Source organism: Empidonax traillii, unplaced genomic scaffold (assembly GCF_003031625.1).
Source record: "Empidonax traillii isolate 1590-97213 ecotype Southwest subspecies unplaced genomic scaffold, ASM303162v1 scaffold127:size982661, whole genome shotgun sequence".
NCBI lineage: Eukaryota > Metazoa > Chordata > Aves > Passeriformes > Tyrannidae > Empidonax > Empidonax traillii.
The window spans coordinates 828,936-845,341 of NW_020955320.1; the positions used below are offsets into that span (position 1 = coordinate 828,936).

At 41.2% G+C, this 16,406-nt stretch overlaps 1 protein-coding gene across 1 annotated transcript; it reads left to right on the top strand.

The window, feature by feature from the left end:
• Window positions 1-412: 412 nt before the first annotated feature.
• LOC114057338 (excitatory amino acid transporter 3-like) lies at window positions 413-15,978 on the top strand. Its single transcript, XM_027883494.1, has 4 exons — window positions 413-544; window positions 12,810-12,950; window positions 15,597-15,603; window positions 15,945-15,978. Exons 1-4 carry the CDS (start codon window positions 454-456, stop codon window positions 15,961-15,963), a joined length of 258 nt encoding a protein of 85 aa, XP_027739295.1. The 5' UTR covers window positions 413-453; the 3' UTR covers window positions 15,964-15,978.
• Window positions 15,979-16,406: the final 428 nt, after the last annotated feature.

Genomic DNA, 16,406 nt, shown 5'->3' on the forward strand with positions numbered 1-16,406 from the left:
GAAAATCATAACCGACAAGTTTATAAACATACTGAACACCCTACCATAAGCCCACAGACAATCGGGTCCCAGTATTAAGCACACTTCTGGGTGGCGAGGGAGAAGGAAACCATTGTCAAGGAGTTACACAGAGAAATAAACCCTTCTTCGCTCTTTTGGTAAACCTACCAGGATAAAGCCCCGCGGGGAGATGCTACGGATATCGGCCTGGGCGGGGCCCCCTGTTTTGGCACGGGGCGGCGGGGTGTGCTGTGCGGCAGGTGGGCCGGCCGGGCGGGAGGCGGGCGGGGGCCGGGCTCTCCCGTTGCCAGGTAAAGCGCAACGTCTCCGCCTCCCCGCGGTAGGCGCGCAGCCCCGCGGAGCGCACGCAGGCGGCTCGGCTTGCTCGGCTGAGCTCGACTCGACTCGGCCCGGCCCGGCTCCGCGGGGCGCCCAGACCCGCCACCTCCCGCCATGGCGCAGACTATCAAGAAGGGATGCTTCTGCCCGAGCTTCGTGAGGAGGAACTGGCTGCTGCTGAGCACGGTGGCTGCCGTGCTGGCGGGTGAGCGCGGGGGCCGGCAGGGAGCGCGGCGCCGCCGCCCCCCACCCGGCCTTGCCGGCACGACACGGCCTCGCCTGGCCGCGGAGCGGATCCCGCGGGGGGGCGAGGGGCGCTCGGCGGCCGCGGGGCCGGGCGGTGCAGGGCGATGCCAACGACCCACCCGAACGGCGGGCGGGGCGGGCCGGCCGCCCTTCCGCGGCACCGCCGTGGGCAGCGGCTCCGCAGCGGTGTCGCGGCGGCCGAGCGGGAGCGACGCTGGGCGCGGGGGGCGCGGCGCCCGCACCCGAGAGCGGCCGGGTCGGCAGCGGGCTCGGGGCCCTCCTGGCCGGGCGGCCGCTGTTCCGCCGGCCCGTGTGGCAAAGGTCGCTGATCGGCGGCGTGAAGCCGCGCCCTGGAGGACGGGCGCGGGGGCTGTGAGCCCGCGGCGCTGCGGGTACCCAGAGCGAGCTATGCCCCGGGCGGTGTCCGCAGCCCCTGGGGGGACCGCGGTGCCTGCCTTCCGTGAGTCTGCGGGGCAGCCTGGCCGAACGCGGCTGCACGGCCGGAGAGCACTGGTGTTGGCTTTGGAGAGCTTCGGATGGCCCGAGCGAGCTTTGCGACTGGAAGAGCTTGGTGATGCCACCCATTTTTCAAAGGCTTTTTTGGGGAGTTGAGGAGTTTGGCAGTGCTACCCATTTTTCAGAGGGGCTTCCAGGGTGAAAAGTGTCTCAATGCCACCTAACTTTCAGAGGGATTTTCAAGGGCTCCATTGTAAAGGTAGGAAGGTTTCTTCCCCCGCGTGTCAACAAGTTTTCGAAGGGGAAATGAGTTGAACACCTCAGGATAGGAGGGCAAAGAGGGCAAAAAGAATGCATCAAATTACTAGGACAAAGAGTCTTCCATAGGGCATAATTTTGGCTCTAGTCCCGCACGTTTTACTCCTTTCTTTCCTGGTGATTATTTGGAGAGCTTCCTTCACATTATTGCTCCTGCAGTGAAGTACTGCTTTAAATACTTCGTTAACTTGCTGTCTGATGGGTCTCCTTCAAATCACTTTTCTGCAAATTTGCATTTTGGCTGGAACGTACCTATTTCTGTGCAAATTAGTTCAGGAGAGAATTATTATTTTGGAATTCTACCCAGCTATTTATAAGCTGTGATCAGAGCTATGCTTACATATGTATGTGCTTTTTTTTCAATACATTCAGTATTTGAAATATATCCATTCTTTTTCACCTCTTTTATAAGTGGAAAGATTCTTATGAGCTCTGTATACCAAGTGCTAAGGACTTGCTTTGAAAATGTGACTGTAATACTGGAGGAGTATCTATATGTTTCTGTGTTTGTGTGTATACAGTTCCATTTTCACATACTCCCGTCAGATGTGTCCTTCTATGAGCTGACATACTTCCTTCCCAGTTACAGAAGTGGTTAGGAAAAATTCTCCTTGCATTATCTTCAGTGATTGTAGTTTGAACTGAAATGTGTGATGTGATTTTATAGGTGGATCATTCTGAAATTAAATTTCTTTGGGAGCCACAAAGTCTTACAGTACAGGAACTGTGGGGACAATAATGACCCCAATCCCAAGCACACAGATACCTCCTGTGTCCTTGGTCTTCTCTATCTGCTTCACTGTAATTAACAGTCCAGAACTCAGGGGAGCTCTCAAATATTGGCAAGAGAGTTTTTTTAAGAATTCCATGAGCTTTGAATTACATTTTACATGTAGCTATCTGTCTGATGCATTTTCAGTATTTCTTTGAGGTGAAGGTACACAAGAACAGTGAAACCATTGTAAAAATGGAGTTGAATCATATGTTATTGTTTTACTAAAGCTCGAGGAAAGTTTTTAGTATACCTAGAGTCCCCAAACCCTTCATAATTAAATTTGCTTATTCATTTTTATGTACACTTGGAAATTGTACTGAGGGTTATTAATCTAGTTAGTTTGGAGGAGCAATCTAGCATTTGTGAGCAGAAGAGTAGCGCATGATTTTGAAAGAAGTACGTACCTTTAGGCTTTTCAGAAAAGTATGATGAATGAGGAGTGGAAATAACAAATTCAGCAAGCTGTGAAAATATGCTGTGTAAGCTGTCCAGATGTGCTGGAAAGTATCTGATATCCCTCCACTATCGTAAGGAATCATGATTTTTGCTCATCATTATCAAGCCATGTTCATCATCTAATTGAAATATGTTTACCCTTACTAAGCTCAAAAGTTTACCCCTATTACTTATTGTGTGCATCTCTGACAAGAGACAGAAACAGGAAGAAAAACCCCTGCTGCAAGAGTAATGATTCTGTGTTATCTTTTAAGCTTTCAACCCATTGCCTGTGGTTTATTATCATGGTTTGGAGTTTCTGGATCACATCAGACCAGCAGGGGTTCACAGCTGAGCTGCAGTTTCTCTCATTGTGCCCGGTGGTGTATCGGCCGAACTGAGAGGTCAAATCACACAGAGACACCAGCTGTGGGTGCTAAGGCTGATCTAACTTTATTTTACAAAATGGAGGGGTTTTATATGCAGATAAGGTTCTGGGAAAAGAGGGTAGGTATATATAAATTTGGACAGGGCATTGGTTAGGATTTAAGATTGATATACTTAATAGAGGGAATACATGCGTCTTTAGATAACTACTAAGTTCTTAATTGGGAAAACTAACTGCCTCTAACTGGACTTGGGCCAATTAGAGAAACCTCCTCTCCCCCAGCAAGAGAGAGTGAGCTCACAATCTAACAAACAGTCTGTCTGATGCTGTTTGGCCTGTGTTGCCAGAATTCATTTCTTTCCACCTTCTAAACTCCTCGTCCTCATCTAGGTTACCCACAACAGTTTATGTTTTCAAAAACATTGGAATTTATAGCGGGGGGGGGGGGGGGGGAGGGGATAATTTAAGATTTATACACAAGGCATCTTGAGTGTCACATTTTTTTGGTGAAAACACCTGAATGCATTTTTCAAAGAAAACAAAACTCAAGGCTCAAGAGATTATTTTTCTTACATTAGCAGACATTCTGTTTCAGACCACCAAACTGATGTGGAGAGATCTGTGACTATGAGAGTAGTAGCCTCACACAGATACCTGCAAAAGCAGACATATCTTGCATCTTTTTATTCTGATGGCCTTACTGAGCCCAAAGTAGCTGAGCTGATGAAAGCAGTTTAAAAGTCAACCTGCTTCAAGTGCTTCTTCAGCCTTTCATATAGAAAGTTACATTGCTTCCAGTTTCTACAATCAAGTCAAAATAAACCAGAAATGTCCCTGAAATTTATTCACCCTGAAACTCATGTTCAAAGGGCAATTGGATATAGAGAGTTTAAGTCACACTTCACAGGATTCTCATGGAGCATCTATTTTTTGTCATTGCTTTGTCTCCAAGAGGTCACTGCTGCAATACAGCCAAACCAGTCGTGAAAGTAAAAGGCTAATTATGTATAAATACTTGCTCTTTCATTATTCTCTGTGTCATAGCCTAATAGCTCATAATGCTGGGCAGTTCTTCAGCAGAACAACGTTTTTCTTGCAGTGGAAACTAAAGTGTAGGTGATTTCCCTACATATGATCTGAGGCACTGAGTTACAGTAGCACGCTGTCCTAGAGTAGAGATCTTTTAACGTTCTCAGAAATTATATACAAAAAAGTTACAATTTCTTTTTAATACTTATTTTGAAATTTATTAGACCATTATCTCTTTTTTTTGTAGTAGTTCTGTGGTAGGGGAACATGAGTCTGAGGGATTCAGTTTGCCTAAATATACAGATTAGTTCCCTCCCCCCACCCGAGTGTCTGAAGTGGGCTTTCTTCTACAGCACATGTGCACTGAAATTCTTCAGGTAGTCACGAGGAAGATACGAGAAATGCAATATTTAGATAGATACAGCCAGCAGTCACAGGAGACTGTGGATTGCAGGCATCCTTTCTTCAGCCTGCCATAGATCATGTTCTTCAGAGGTATTTCAGTGCGAGGCAGTGATGACCACTTTTGTCCTCTGCCATTAGCTTTCTCCTCTATTCTCTTCTTCACATTTGGACGTATTGTTCATGCTGTTCACCTCAGGAAGGGACCCTGGGTGCCACGGCCATGCAGGCGGGAGCCGGGCGGTGCGGCGCAGGGGCGGCGGGAGCTGTCCGAGGTGGCTCGGAGGCAGCCCGCGGACCGGGAAGACGGAGAACTGGCAAAACGCGGAGCTGCAGCAAGCGGGGGTGTGAGGCAGAAGTGAAGTGACTGAGAAAGGGTGAGGGTCAGGTATTCAGGCTGGAGCATGCCTGAATACTAGATTTTTTCCACTTCTGAAATGAAGTTTATTCAGTGTCTGCAGCATCAGACGCTTTGGTTGTGCAGTTCCCTTATTGAAAGATTGAGGCTGGCATCAGACCTCCTTCTCTCCTCTCATTTGAGAGTGAGATTAAAATATGCATAGTTCCTGTTGTACCACCAGCATTGGAGAAACTTTGAGTGTTGTGACTATAGTTTTTTGTCAGGATTTGATGAGTGCAGCAGCCACTGGATCTTCTGGTTTGTGCTTTATGGTGGCACCCTAGCAGTACATATGCCAAAAATTTATTCTCTTTATTGTTAATGAAAATTATTTTATAATATTAAGTAACAATATCTCCCTATAGGTGTTTTGGTTTGGTTTGTGTTTTTTTGTTCCCAGATAAGTCAGGTGTATTCACACTTGCTAATTGAAAGGCTGTGCTCCCTCTGTAATCAGACACAAGAAGATTTGACAGCTGCTTTTAAAAACAGTAGTTCTGCATTACCTGGAAGCCTACCAGTACATTCTTACAAGAATGAATGTCTCACAAGATGAAGACAAGAACAGATCAATTAGTAACTTATCACTGTGTTGATGATAGCCTTTCACTATGGAAAGGCCACTCTGAATCCAGGGAGTTCACCGTACACCTGAGTTTCTTTTGTGGCCTGCAACCCCTAAACCCAGTAAACCTGTAAAGTCTTTCTGTTTTTTCATGATAAGTTGCTTCTGTCTCTGGAAAATTTAATTTAAAAATCAGAAGCCCATTCTGGATATGGAGTAAGGTTTCACTGTTTTTCATTTCTACTTCTTTATACCTTTACCAAGAAGTGGCCCACTAGCTTAGTTTAGGCTATCTTCAGTACCATTTCTCGTTTCCTTCACAACACTGTGGGAAGGTTACAAACAGTGAAACAGATCGATCATCTCTTACACTAGAAAATACACTAGTAAAAACAGCAGGAAATAAATTCAGGAGGATATAATAAAACAAGAGAATTACTCCTTTGTGAGTTTCTGGCAAGTGTAGTTGTAAAGCAAGCATCTGATTCCTTTCTTAAATTCTGAAGCATAACATTTTACTGATTTAGAATTTATAACAAATTAAGTCCAGACATCTTGAATCAATGGTGGTAGCATGGAACTTTGACAGAGGATTTCTGGTTTCTTCTTGGTGGGCCTTTAAACAGTATAGATGACACTTATGACGTTTTATGCCTCACTAAACAGCTGTGTACCTCTCTGCGCTTCTCTTCTGCACTTGCATACAGTTTGATATAGGATGGGATCTGTTCAGAAATGTGTGAAACCCATCAATTCTAAAAAAGTGTCTGAATTCAATTTTAAAGATAGAAAGTATAAGTGCAGAAGAGCTAACAGTGTCATCTGAGAGTTTCACATACTACTGAGGATCAAAAATGCTCTAAGCCAGAAAGTCATCCAGTGAAAGAATCCAAAGGAAGTTAAGCATGATGCCTCATTTGCTCTTGAGCTGTTTTGAAGCAAAGAAACCCCATCTTTTATTCGTTCTTCTGTCATGCAAAGTGTTTTCCTGTATTGTTGTTTTAACATAAACCTTCGGTTTCACTTTATGAGAGTGAAGTGAAACTATCACTAGAGCTGAACTTTTAAATAAAAGGACCTTTGGAAAGGGTCAGACTGAGGCCAACTTATGCTCTAGAAAGCCCCAAAACTAGCGAAGTCAATGCATTATTTTTTTCCATTTGAAACAATAGCACCAATACTAATACCAGAAAAATATTTACTATGTCAAATTTACTAATATTATTTAAGGGAAAATGCAACAATCTAATTACAAAAATATTTTTTCTTTTCTGTTTACATCTTAGAAAGAAAGCATAAAGACACTTTCATCATATATACCTCAACAAATAGATAATGTTCAGGTTGAGACTACTCGTTGTTTGCAAATTTTTAATTATTTTTTGTTTCCACAAATTCCTCATAGGATTTGAGCAAGGCCTTTGTACTTACAGTCCCACAACATTGTCTCATGCTGTGAGATCACATCTGTATCTTATATTATGCTGAAGATAAGGGCTGTATTGGAGTGAATGTTCCAAGTTTTGTGGTCCTTTCATGCTTTTGGTATGGGAAACAACCTGGCCTTGCTTAATCTGAGCTAATTTTCTAGGTCATGTATCTGATTTCTCAATACTTTGATGTCTTTATTAGTTTCAGAATAACAATGTTTCTGCATGTTACTATCTATCTATCTTTATTGTCCACTAAATTGCCTTTCCAGCTGCTTATCTCAGTCACAATCATTCCATTGCCCTTCCAGCGGTGGGATAGCTAGAACAGTATGTCCTGTTTACTGTCATTTTCTCTCATCAAAGAAGCTGTAACAAGGGTCAGAATCTGACAGATATTTAATTACTAGCATTTCGCCTTTTTTATAACATTGCCAGCCCATTAGTTCCTGTTCCAGGGGTCTTAAATGAAGATGTATTTTTCCTGATCTGCTCTATTGAGCTGATATCTCTTGGGCTATTCAGAATGTACAAAGGTGCTCATATAGCTTTGGGATAGCAGTCAAATGATGTGGAAAGAGAACAGAAGATCAGTGGGGTTTTACAGGAAAGGGTGAGAACTTAATTTTTTGGGGGTGGCATTGTAATGGTGCTAAAAGTGTTGTAGTGTGTTAGCCCATATGAGCAAAATGTTAGATGCTAGGACTGGGAACATGACAGTATCTGAAATGAGTGAGAAAAGGGGACCAAACAAAAACACTATTTTGTAAAATGAGTGAATTTGGAGACATGAAGGAGACAGTAAGACTTGTAAATATCTAGATGACTGCAGAGGAGAGAGGTCATAGAAAGAAGGGTCACATTAGAGGTGGATTGGGTGGAGGAGAATTGGTAATAGTTTTAGAAATGTCCGCTGGAAGGAGTTGTAGGGGAGGTCTGCAAAAGAAGGGCAATTACTGCTTTCAAGTTACATTTCAATTTTACTGTAAAAGATAGGAATATGAGATAGAAAGATACTGCCTGAATTATCATATCTAGTCTACTGCTGCTTCAGGTTACAACATTTTAAGTAAAATTCTGTAACATATCATCCTCCATCTTAAAGCTGGCTTCTTGATGCTGCACCTCCTAGGATCAGTCTGATTGTTGAAAGCCTGAAAATTTCCAGTCTAAAGTTATTAAGTTTCACTATGTATCCATTAGTTAAAATATTGCTCATTCTCTGCTATTCAACCATTTTCTGTACTTCTATCTCACTCATCCCTGTTGGACAAACCAAGATCTTTAATCTCCTTTCAAAAGGTGGGCTCCTCATTCTTTTTATCACTCTACAGGTCCTTTGCATGTGCTTCAGTTTGAGTTCACTCCTCCTGAAACCTTAATGAGTTTCATACAGGCTTCCCCAACAGAACAGGTGCTTTCATCAGAACACATCCAAATTCATGAAGAAATGTAGTTTCTCTTCAAGGAGAGAACTGTCATTTTCCTCAGATTACTTAATTTATGACATAATCTTGATAATGTGCTGTTTGTTATGTTAAGGTTATCAGTACAGTACTACACAAATGTAGTAAGTCAATAAGTTTGTTGAAAAACTGTGAAAGAAACAAATTGTATGTCTGATACAACTTAGTTTATTTTAACAGAGTTCAGGACTAAGAAAGGCATGAATTCTTCACACTAACTCTATTTGTCAAGTATGGACTTTATGTTCCTTTAGGTAGGTTCTCTACGGCAGTTCTAGCTAGATGAAGCACAATCATAAAGTTTTTTCCTGCAGCTGTATATTTTTATCTTGGCTTTCTCAGGTAGAAATTATATCTGCATATGGAAAAATCTGGAAGTTATGTAAACGTTAAAATAATCTACAGCGTGTTTAGATAAGTGAGAGGAAAGTGAGAATCTAGTAGGAGACACTGTTAAATAATCAGACTGGTTAGCCATCTGCACATGGATGTTCTAGGCCAGCACTGGTTCAGAGTTCAGGGGAAGTGTGGTCACACATAGTCACAGGAGAATGCTCACTATTTCCCTTTTCCTGGCTGAGTGAACTAACTGCCCCTGATTTGACTAGGGGTGAGGTAGGCCCTGTGCAGGGCTGCATAGCTGAGAGGCCACTCTGTGTTATCAGTAACTTCTACAGGCTCTTGTGGCACACAAAGTAGCAGGAGTTAGGTTGGTTTGCTGGTTCAAGTAGCCATCACACCTGCTCTGAGTAAAGGGAGTACACCCACACTGGAAAAGCTGGTTTTTCTTCCCTCTGGCCAGCACTCCACCTTGCCTTCATTCCTGAAGGTCCATCACAGGGAATCATTGTCTACCTGAACTTTCCTCACACTGCAGTCAGATGACATTGTTTGTGTGAAGGAATTTTCAATCACTGCACCCCTCAGTAGGTTAATCAGAGAGAGGATCGGGGGTCTCACCATGGTTGAGGAATGGCGCATCTTCCTCTAGTCTGTGACATTTGAGTATCTGGTGAACAGTCATTTAACACAATCTGTCCTTCATCCAGACCAGACCCAGAGTGCACCTTTTGCTTTCTGTGTTGGTGGCTACTTGGAGAGAAAACGTACTCACCATGCTATGCAGCATGTGCTGTACTATGCACATTGTAAGAACATATTTGCCTTAGAAAATTAAATTAAAGACATGGGATTGTACAGCTTATTCCACCATCGTTCTTCATATCTGCCCAATACAGCAGAAATCTGGACCTTAAGCACTATGTGTCATTAAGCTCTTAAGAATTGCTCTTATGGTAAAAATCATAACCAAACTTAGCCAGGTAGGTCGAGAAGGAAAAGCAAGCAGAAGGGATAGAATAGAAATAAAAACAGTTTATCGGGGACAAGATGAAAAGTGGAGTGGTTGCAACTGAGGAAAGATAAAGGGAGCAAGCAGGGAAGTGATGTTTTGCTCTTCAAAAAAGTAGTAGTAAATTATTCCATAAACAAACAAAAGATAAATTAAAGGAAGAATCCGAATATATAGAAGAGACTTTGCCTACTGTAGTGTTTTTTTTGTGGTTGCTAGAAGTAAACACATTTTTGTTTCAGAGATGGTGGTGTATCAGTAGCATTCATATAGAGAAACTGAGATTTTGTAAGACTTTCATCTATTCTTGCTTGGGGCTATTATAATCAATGTGATGCTAAAAGCAGTGATGACCACATGAAATGTATGCTGGGCTCCACTTCTTTCTGTGTTATAATTCCCAGGAAGAAATTTCCAGTTGAACTTAGTTATTGAGATGAGGATCAAAAAGTTTTATCTATTCCATTTCAAGTATATAAGCAATTTTATTCTGCTAACTTTCTAGCCTTCTCTTGTTACTGTTACAAAGTAAAATTTCTTATATTCCCATGCTAAATTCAAGCAGCATATGCTAGATGCTAGCATATAAGTGCTCTGTCTGGTAAAGAAATTACATGAACAAGGAATTGAGAGCAATAATGTAATTTCAGGAGATTTTTAGAGTGAGGAACTCTGTTCTCAGCTATTGCCACTGCATAAATAATAACCTAAAACCCACCAACAAACAAATGAACAAAAAACCCAAACAAAAACCAACCAAAAAAAACCAAACAAAAAATCCAAACCCGAAGCAGATATGAATATGTATGTGGAAAAGCTTAAGGAAGCCCTGCTAAAATTTGGAGAGCACGTAGGAAGTTTTTGTAGTGAAATGTAAAGAATTGGAAAAGAGCACACAAAAGAATGAAAACGAGGGTGAATTTTGGATCTGCTAGCAATCCTGCTGAATGTAGAATGATCCAGCTTCCTGCTGGTCAAAGATGAGTCACCACCTAGGATGAAAGGCAGATGGGTTAGAACACGTTCTAACCTGCTCGGAATAAAGTGGCATTATACAAGTTTCCTTAAACATGCAGTCTAGTCTTGCTGTAATTTAAGCAAATGCCTGCACTAAATTGTGTGAGTTTTCTGAAGACGTGGACATTACCTGTATGGTTAGATTCAGCTATTTACTCTGGTACTTTCAGGATCAAAGTTTAAGCAACTAACTTCAATATACAAATGGAATTTTATCTCACTTGGGCTTATCTTAAAGTGCAGAGTAATTATTTTCAACACATCTAATTCAGTCACTAGATTAGAAATAGACATCATTGTGTCTTATCATTCACTGATCAAGGCCATTTGCATAATATTGCAAATATCTTCAAGGTTATTAAGATTCAAGATTGTTTCAAGGAATTTAAACTGTCCATGTTCACTGGCACAGATTACACCTAAATGAGAAACCTTAATAGTTACCTAAAGCAACTCATTTACTTGGAAGCTTAACTTGTTCATTTTCCATATATTTATTAACAGGAAAGACTTGGTAGGAGTTTACAGGCTGCCCAGATTTTCTTTTAGCTTGATCTTGCAGGTGCAGATAGAGCACAGAAAAGATGGTTCATTATCTTTTGTCCTCTTGGAGGCAAGGTCTTGAAGGTAACTAGTAGTTGCATCAACTAACCAAATAGAGTGTGAACTACCGCAAACTACAGCCATGATGAATCTTCAGGGAGGTTTTTTGCAAAATTCCTCACTTCATAGAACAGAATGTCAGTGAGTTTTGTATTTAGTAGAGAATTGGATATGGGATCGCTGTTTGTTTCCTTCAGTATCAACAGTACAGACCAGTTTTCCACTGGTCTAAATTTGTTTTTGAACCTGCTGGCATTGTCTGTCTCCACAACATCAATCAGTTAAAACAAATTTATCCTCTGTGTAATCAACCAGTACACCAACTTCTTGAGCAGTATCTAACTTAAATGCCTTCTACACCATCAGAAATAAAACTGGGAAAGAGGTGCATTTGGCTTGGGCACTAGCAGCTTTCCTGGGCCCCTGCAAGTTTACATGAGCCACGGAGGCTGGTAAAGGTAGACTGGTAGCACCTTCTTCTGCTGTTTGTAACAATTCTGCTGCAAAATATACACTCAAAATAACGAGGGGCATAAATAATTCCATTAGGTTCATTCATACAAATAAGACCTTTCAGCACTCAGAGGGTAACGAAGGGTTCTGATTTTTCTGACTTGCTGTTTCACTGGATCCTGTTAGAAATTGAAATCTCTCGATACTCAGTTTATTCAAGATTGAAGCATTACAAAGTTCCTGCAAAGCAACAGTTCTTAGTGCTTTCTAAATGCTGATGAACACATTTCCTATACCAGTTATTTTAATTGGAAGATCAAGTTGAAACGGAAAGTAAAGGTACTGCCTGTGAAACTGAAATATTATGTCTCTTGGCCTTTATTTTCTTTTGGTAGAACTCTTATCCGTGATTTGTTGCAGTAGCTAGAACTACCTGATAATTCATTTAATCCAAAGATAAGAGGAAGTGCAGAGGTGCCTTGTGCCATGGCTCAATCATTGATTGAATTTATAATCTGGTATTGTAGGTTGGCTGTGTAGTGGAATGAGTGTGAAATATGTGGAGTGTATTTTTGTTGATGAATTTCCTGGAAGTTATTAAATTAATTTAGTGATTACAGTCACACTCTTTTCTAATTATGTAGAGCAGCAATTACTGAAACTGTTGCTGCTGGGTAGCCTTATTTTCACCAATAAAAATCATTTAAAGTGTTTATATCACTGCCTTTCTTTAATGTTTGGTAGTGTTTATATATTCTGTTGATTTTTTTTTTCTTTTAATACTAGTCAGGGGTCTTCTAGAACTAGAGAAGGCAGGTAAAGAGTCACTACTGGACTTGAGTGATAATCAGAGGTAATAATCAGATTTTTTGAAAGACATGCCTGGAGACATCCTTCAGATTCAGAACTATATGTATTGTTACTTTGCTCGTCATCATAGATATCACTTGCTTATCACAGAACAGAAAAGGAAACATCTCTTGTCTGGTTTGCTTTAGAAGTTCTACCATAGCTGTAAAAATATGTCTACTGCTTGCTCTTTTTGTTTTACTGTTCTACTGTTTTTCTTCCTTTTTTCCCGTGTCTCTACCATAAATTACATCTAATTTGTATCACATTTTTTATGTCCCTTTTAGGTATTGGAGTTGGCGTGCTGGTACGAGAATATGGCAAATTGTCCAACTTGGATAAAGTCTACTTTGCCTTTCCTGGGGAAGTGCTGATGAGAATGCTCAAACTCATCATTCTGCCATTAATCATATCAAGTATGATCACAGGTATGTCTGGAAATATACTGTTAGATGATGAGGTTATCATTGTGGGTTAGCTTTCTTTCTAAAGGAAATAACCTCTGAAAACAATTTGATGGAACTTCTATAATGAGAAATTCAGATTTCGTACATTTAGATTAATTTTTTCCCTATATAATGAGGATGTATTTGGAATGATTAGCGTTGTTATCTGGTAAGTACATTATAAAGAGCTGTGACATAATAGCTTTACATGGTTTTAGATTCTTGTATCTCCCTCTCCCCCTGTTTTCAGGAGTACATTAAACAGTCACAAATTGCAAGCCCAAAGCTGCAACTGCATGTTCTGAGGTAGAGAGTTAACTATTTTAAGTAGTCTCATGTTGCTATTTCACGAGAAAGGTGGGGCTAATCTCTTGGCTTATTGTCATAAAGAGAATATTCCTGACCTACACTGCCCATGAGGTACCTTGCATGAGCTCTGGCATTTGCTGAATCCTTCTATAAGTCCATTAAATTCACTGACAGAAATAAATTACGGGGAAAAAATCCACTTGGTTCAAAGGAGTTGTGAGTTTTGGGTAACTACAAGTGTGGAGGGAGGCTGTATGGCCAGGAAGGGGTTGTGGAAAGAAAAGAACAGCTTCCATCTCATGGAAAGAGCAAGAAAGCCATTGGCTAGAACCTTGCCATGGCATGCTAGAATTTGCTAACAGCTCACCCAGTAGCAAAGATTTGGAAAGATTTGGTGGAGACTGCTTAAAGCAAAGAGACTGAACTGAATGTCAAATAGCCTTTCTTTAAAAATAGTAAATAAATTTAAAAAAGGGAAAGAAAGCCAAGCAGACATATCTTTATTTCGTAAACCTTTAGTGAAGTACAAGGATGGTGACTATTTTCTTTTAGCTTACTACAGTGAATCAAGGCACATTGGTCACTATATTGTCCCTTTTCATCTCCACAAAGCCTCTGTTTTGTGAATGTATTTGTGTCCAGGTGTTTTTTGATTGATTGGATGTTAATGAAAATGGATCAGAGATCAGAATACAGAAAGGGAGAGCATGCTGTGATCAGAAAATGAAAGGGGAATTTTGGTCATGCTATGAAAGTGCTTTTGAGAATTGGATATTGAGTACAAACTTTCAAGCTCCTCAAAGATCATGGTCAAAAATATCACTGATTTCGCAAGAGCACATCCCAAAGTGGGCCTATGACAGAAGCATCCTGAAGGAAGCTGCCAAGGCCTTTCAAGCATATCTGTAATGCAGGGTGACAGGAACCCAGTGTTAAAACTGAAATGGAGAATGTCAAGAGCTGCAAGATCCAGAAGGGAAAGCTGCCAAAGGCAGAGTGAGAAATGATGGCACAAAACAGTCAAAAGCTGCGTCCAAAGGAACGGAGAGGAAACAGTTGTTAGTATGTAAAGGAGAGGAAATCTTTACTCTGTGACAGGAGATCCAGGAAAAGTTGCCAAGAGAAGATTAATACATTTCTTTTCTTGAACAAGCTTTTGTTTTAGAATTAAGCTAGGCTCATGTCTTCAGAAATAATTTATATCAGTAGGATAACCATGAGATGAATTATTTATTAAATGTATTCCTGTCCAGCACTTGCAAGGGGAAATAGCAATCAACCTGTTAAAAATGTTAGGCTCTTACTTAACGTTTAATGTTCCAGTATGAATAAACTGCATTTGTAGCTGTTAACACAAGCTTGGATTTTAAAGATTGTAGATTACAGGAGTTAAATTCATATAAAGAGATGAGAATCACATGCTCTGATTCTGACCTTGGCATATCCCATTTCCATAAAAATAAGGGCATGTTTCTTCTACACCTCTATGCTCAGCTTCTAGGAAAGAAAAAGGAAACAAGACGGATAAGGAACAGAAGCTATTTCAATAGAACATGTAGGTCTTTGCTGCTATTGAAAACAGAAGCATTAGCTGCCTGTACGCAAGTAACGCTGAAATGTATGGCAAGCAAATGATGTACTCATTTTTGTGCATGATGATTTTCACTGTTTACCAGCAGTCATCCTCAGGAAGTTGATGAAATATTTTGCCTCTTTTTTAAAAGAGATATATTAACCTTCCAAGCATCAGAAATGCAAATTTGAATTGAATAATAGACCTGTGTATAATCATGAAGCACACTAGTAATTTTTCCTCTTTCATACAGAATGGAAAGGACCTCTTGAAACCCTCTAGTCCAATCCTCAACTAAAGCAAGGTAACCAGCCAGAGCAGGTTACCCTAGACCATGTCCAGGCAGGTTTTGAGAATCTTCAAGCATGGGGACTTCCCAATTTCTCAAGGCAATATGTTTGACCAACCTCACAGAAAACAGTGTTTTCCTCTTCAGATGAAATGTCGTGGGTTTTTTCCATTTTTGCCTATTGTTTCATGTCTTGTCTTTGGGCATCAGTATGAAGAGTCTGGCTCTGTACTCATTCACATTCATCAGCAATTTATATACATGAAAAAGATCCCTCTGAGCCTTCTCTTCTCCAGAGTAAACAGTCCTTGCTCTGTCACCCTGTCTTCATGTGAGAGATGCTCCAATCCCTTTGTTATGTTTGTGGCCCTTCACTGGACTCACTGCAGTCAGTCCATCTCTTTCTTGTACTGGGGAGCCTACAATTAGACAGAGTACTCCAGATGTGGCCTCATAGGTGTTGCGTTTAGAGAGATCACCTCCCTCCACATGCTGGCAGTGCTTGTCAGAGTACTGCCCATGAGGCTGCTGGCCACCTTTGCTGTGAGATGTTGCTGTCTTATGGTCAGCTTGTTGTCTCTCGGGACCTTCAGATCCTTCTCTGCAGAGCTGTTCTCCAGCCAGCCATCCACCAGAATGTACTGGTGCTTTGCATTATTCCTCCCCAGATGTAGAGCTCTGCATTTCTTCTTGCTGAACTTATGATACTTCTTTCAGACAAATCCTCCAGCCCATCCAGGTATCTCTGAGTGACAGTATAACCATATCATGTATCAGCCATTCCTCCCAATTTTTAATCATAGAGTGCTTTGGTTTGGAAGTGACCTTAAAGATCATCTAGCTCCAAACCCCCTGTCATGAACAGAAACACCTTCCACTAGACCATGTTGCTCCAAGCCCCATCTGACCTGGCATTGGACCCTTCCAGGGATGGGGCAAACACAGTTTATAGGGACAACCTATTTTAGTGTCTCACCACCTTCAAAGTGAAGAATTTCTTTCCAATATCTAATCTAAACTTACCTGTTTGCAATTTAAAGCCATTCCCATTTTTCCTGGAATTAGATGCCTTTGTAAAAAGTTCGTCTTTATCTCTTGTATTGGCCCTTACAAGATCTCTCAGTAACTTTCTCTCCTTCAGACAGAAAAATCCTATGAACTTGCTGAGGGACCACTCTGCTTCAACATCAGCTCCATCACTGGGTCCTTGATAAAATGTTAAACAGTACTGGTCCTGGTATCGACCTCTGGGGTGCATCATCACTGA

Coding starts and splice junctions, on each gene's coding strand:
- LOC114057338 (XM_027883494.1), top strand. CDS start 454: ATGGCGCAGACTATCAAGAAGGGATGCTTCTGCCCGAGCTTCGTGAGG. Junction 545..12,809: donor GGTGGCTGCCGTGCTGGCGG/GTGAGCGCGGGG, acceptor TGTCCCTTTTAG/GTATTGGAGTTGGCGTGCTG.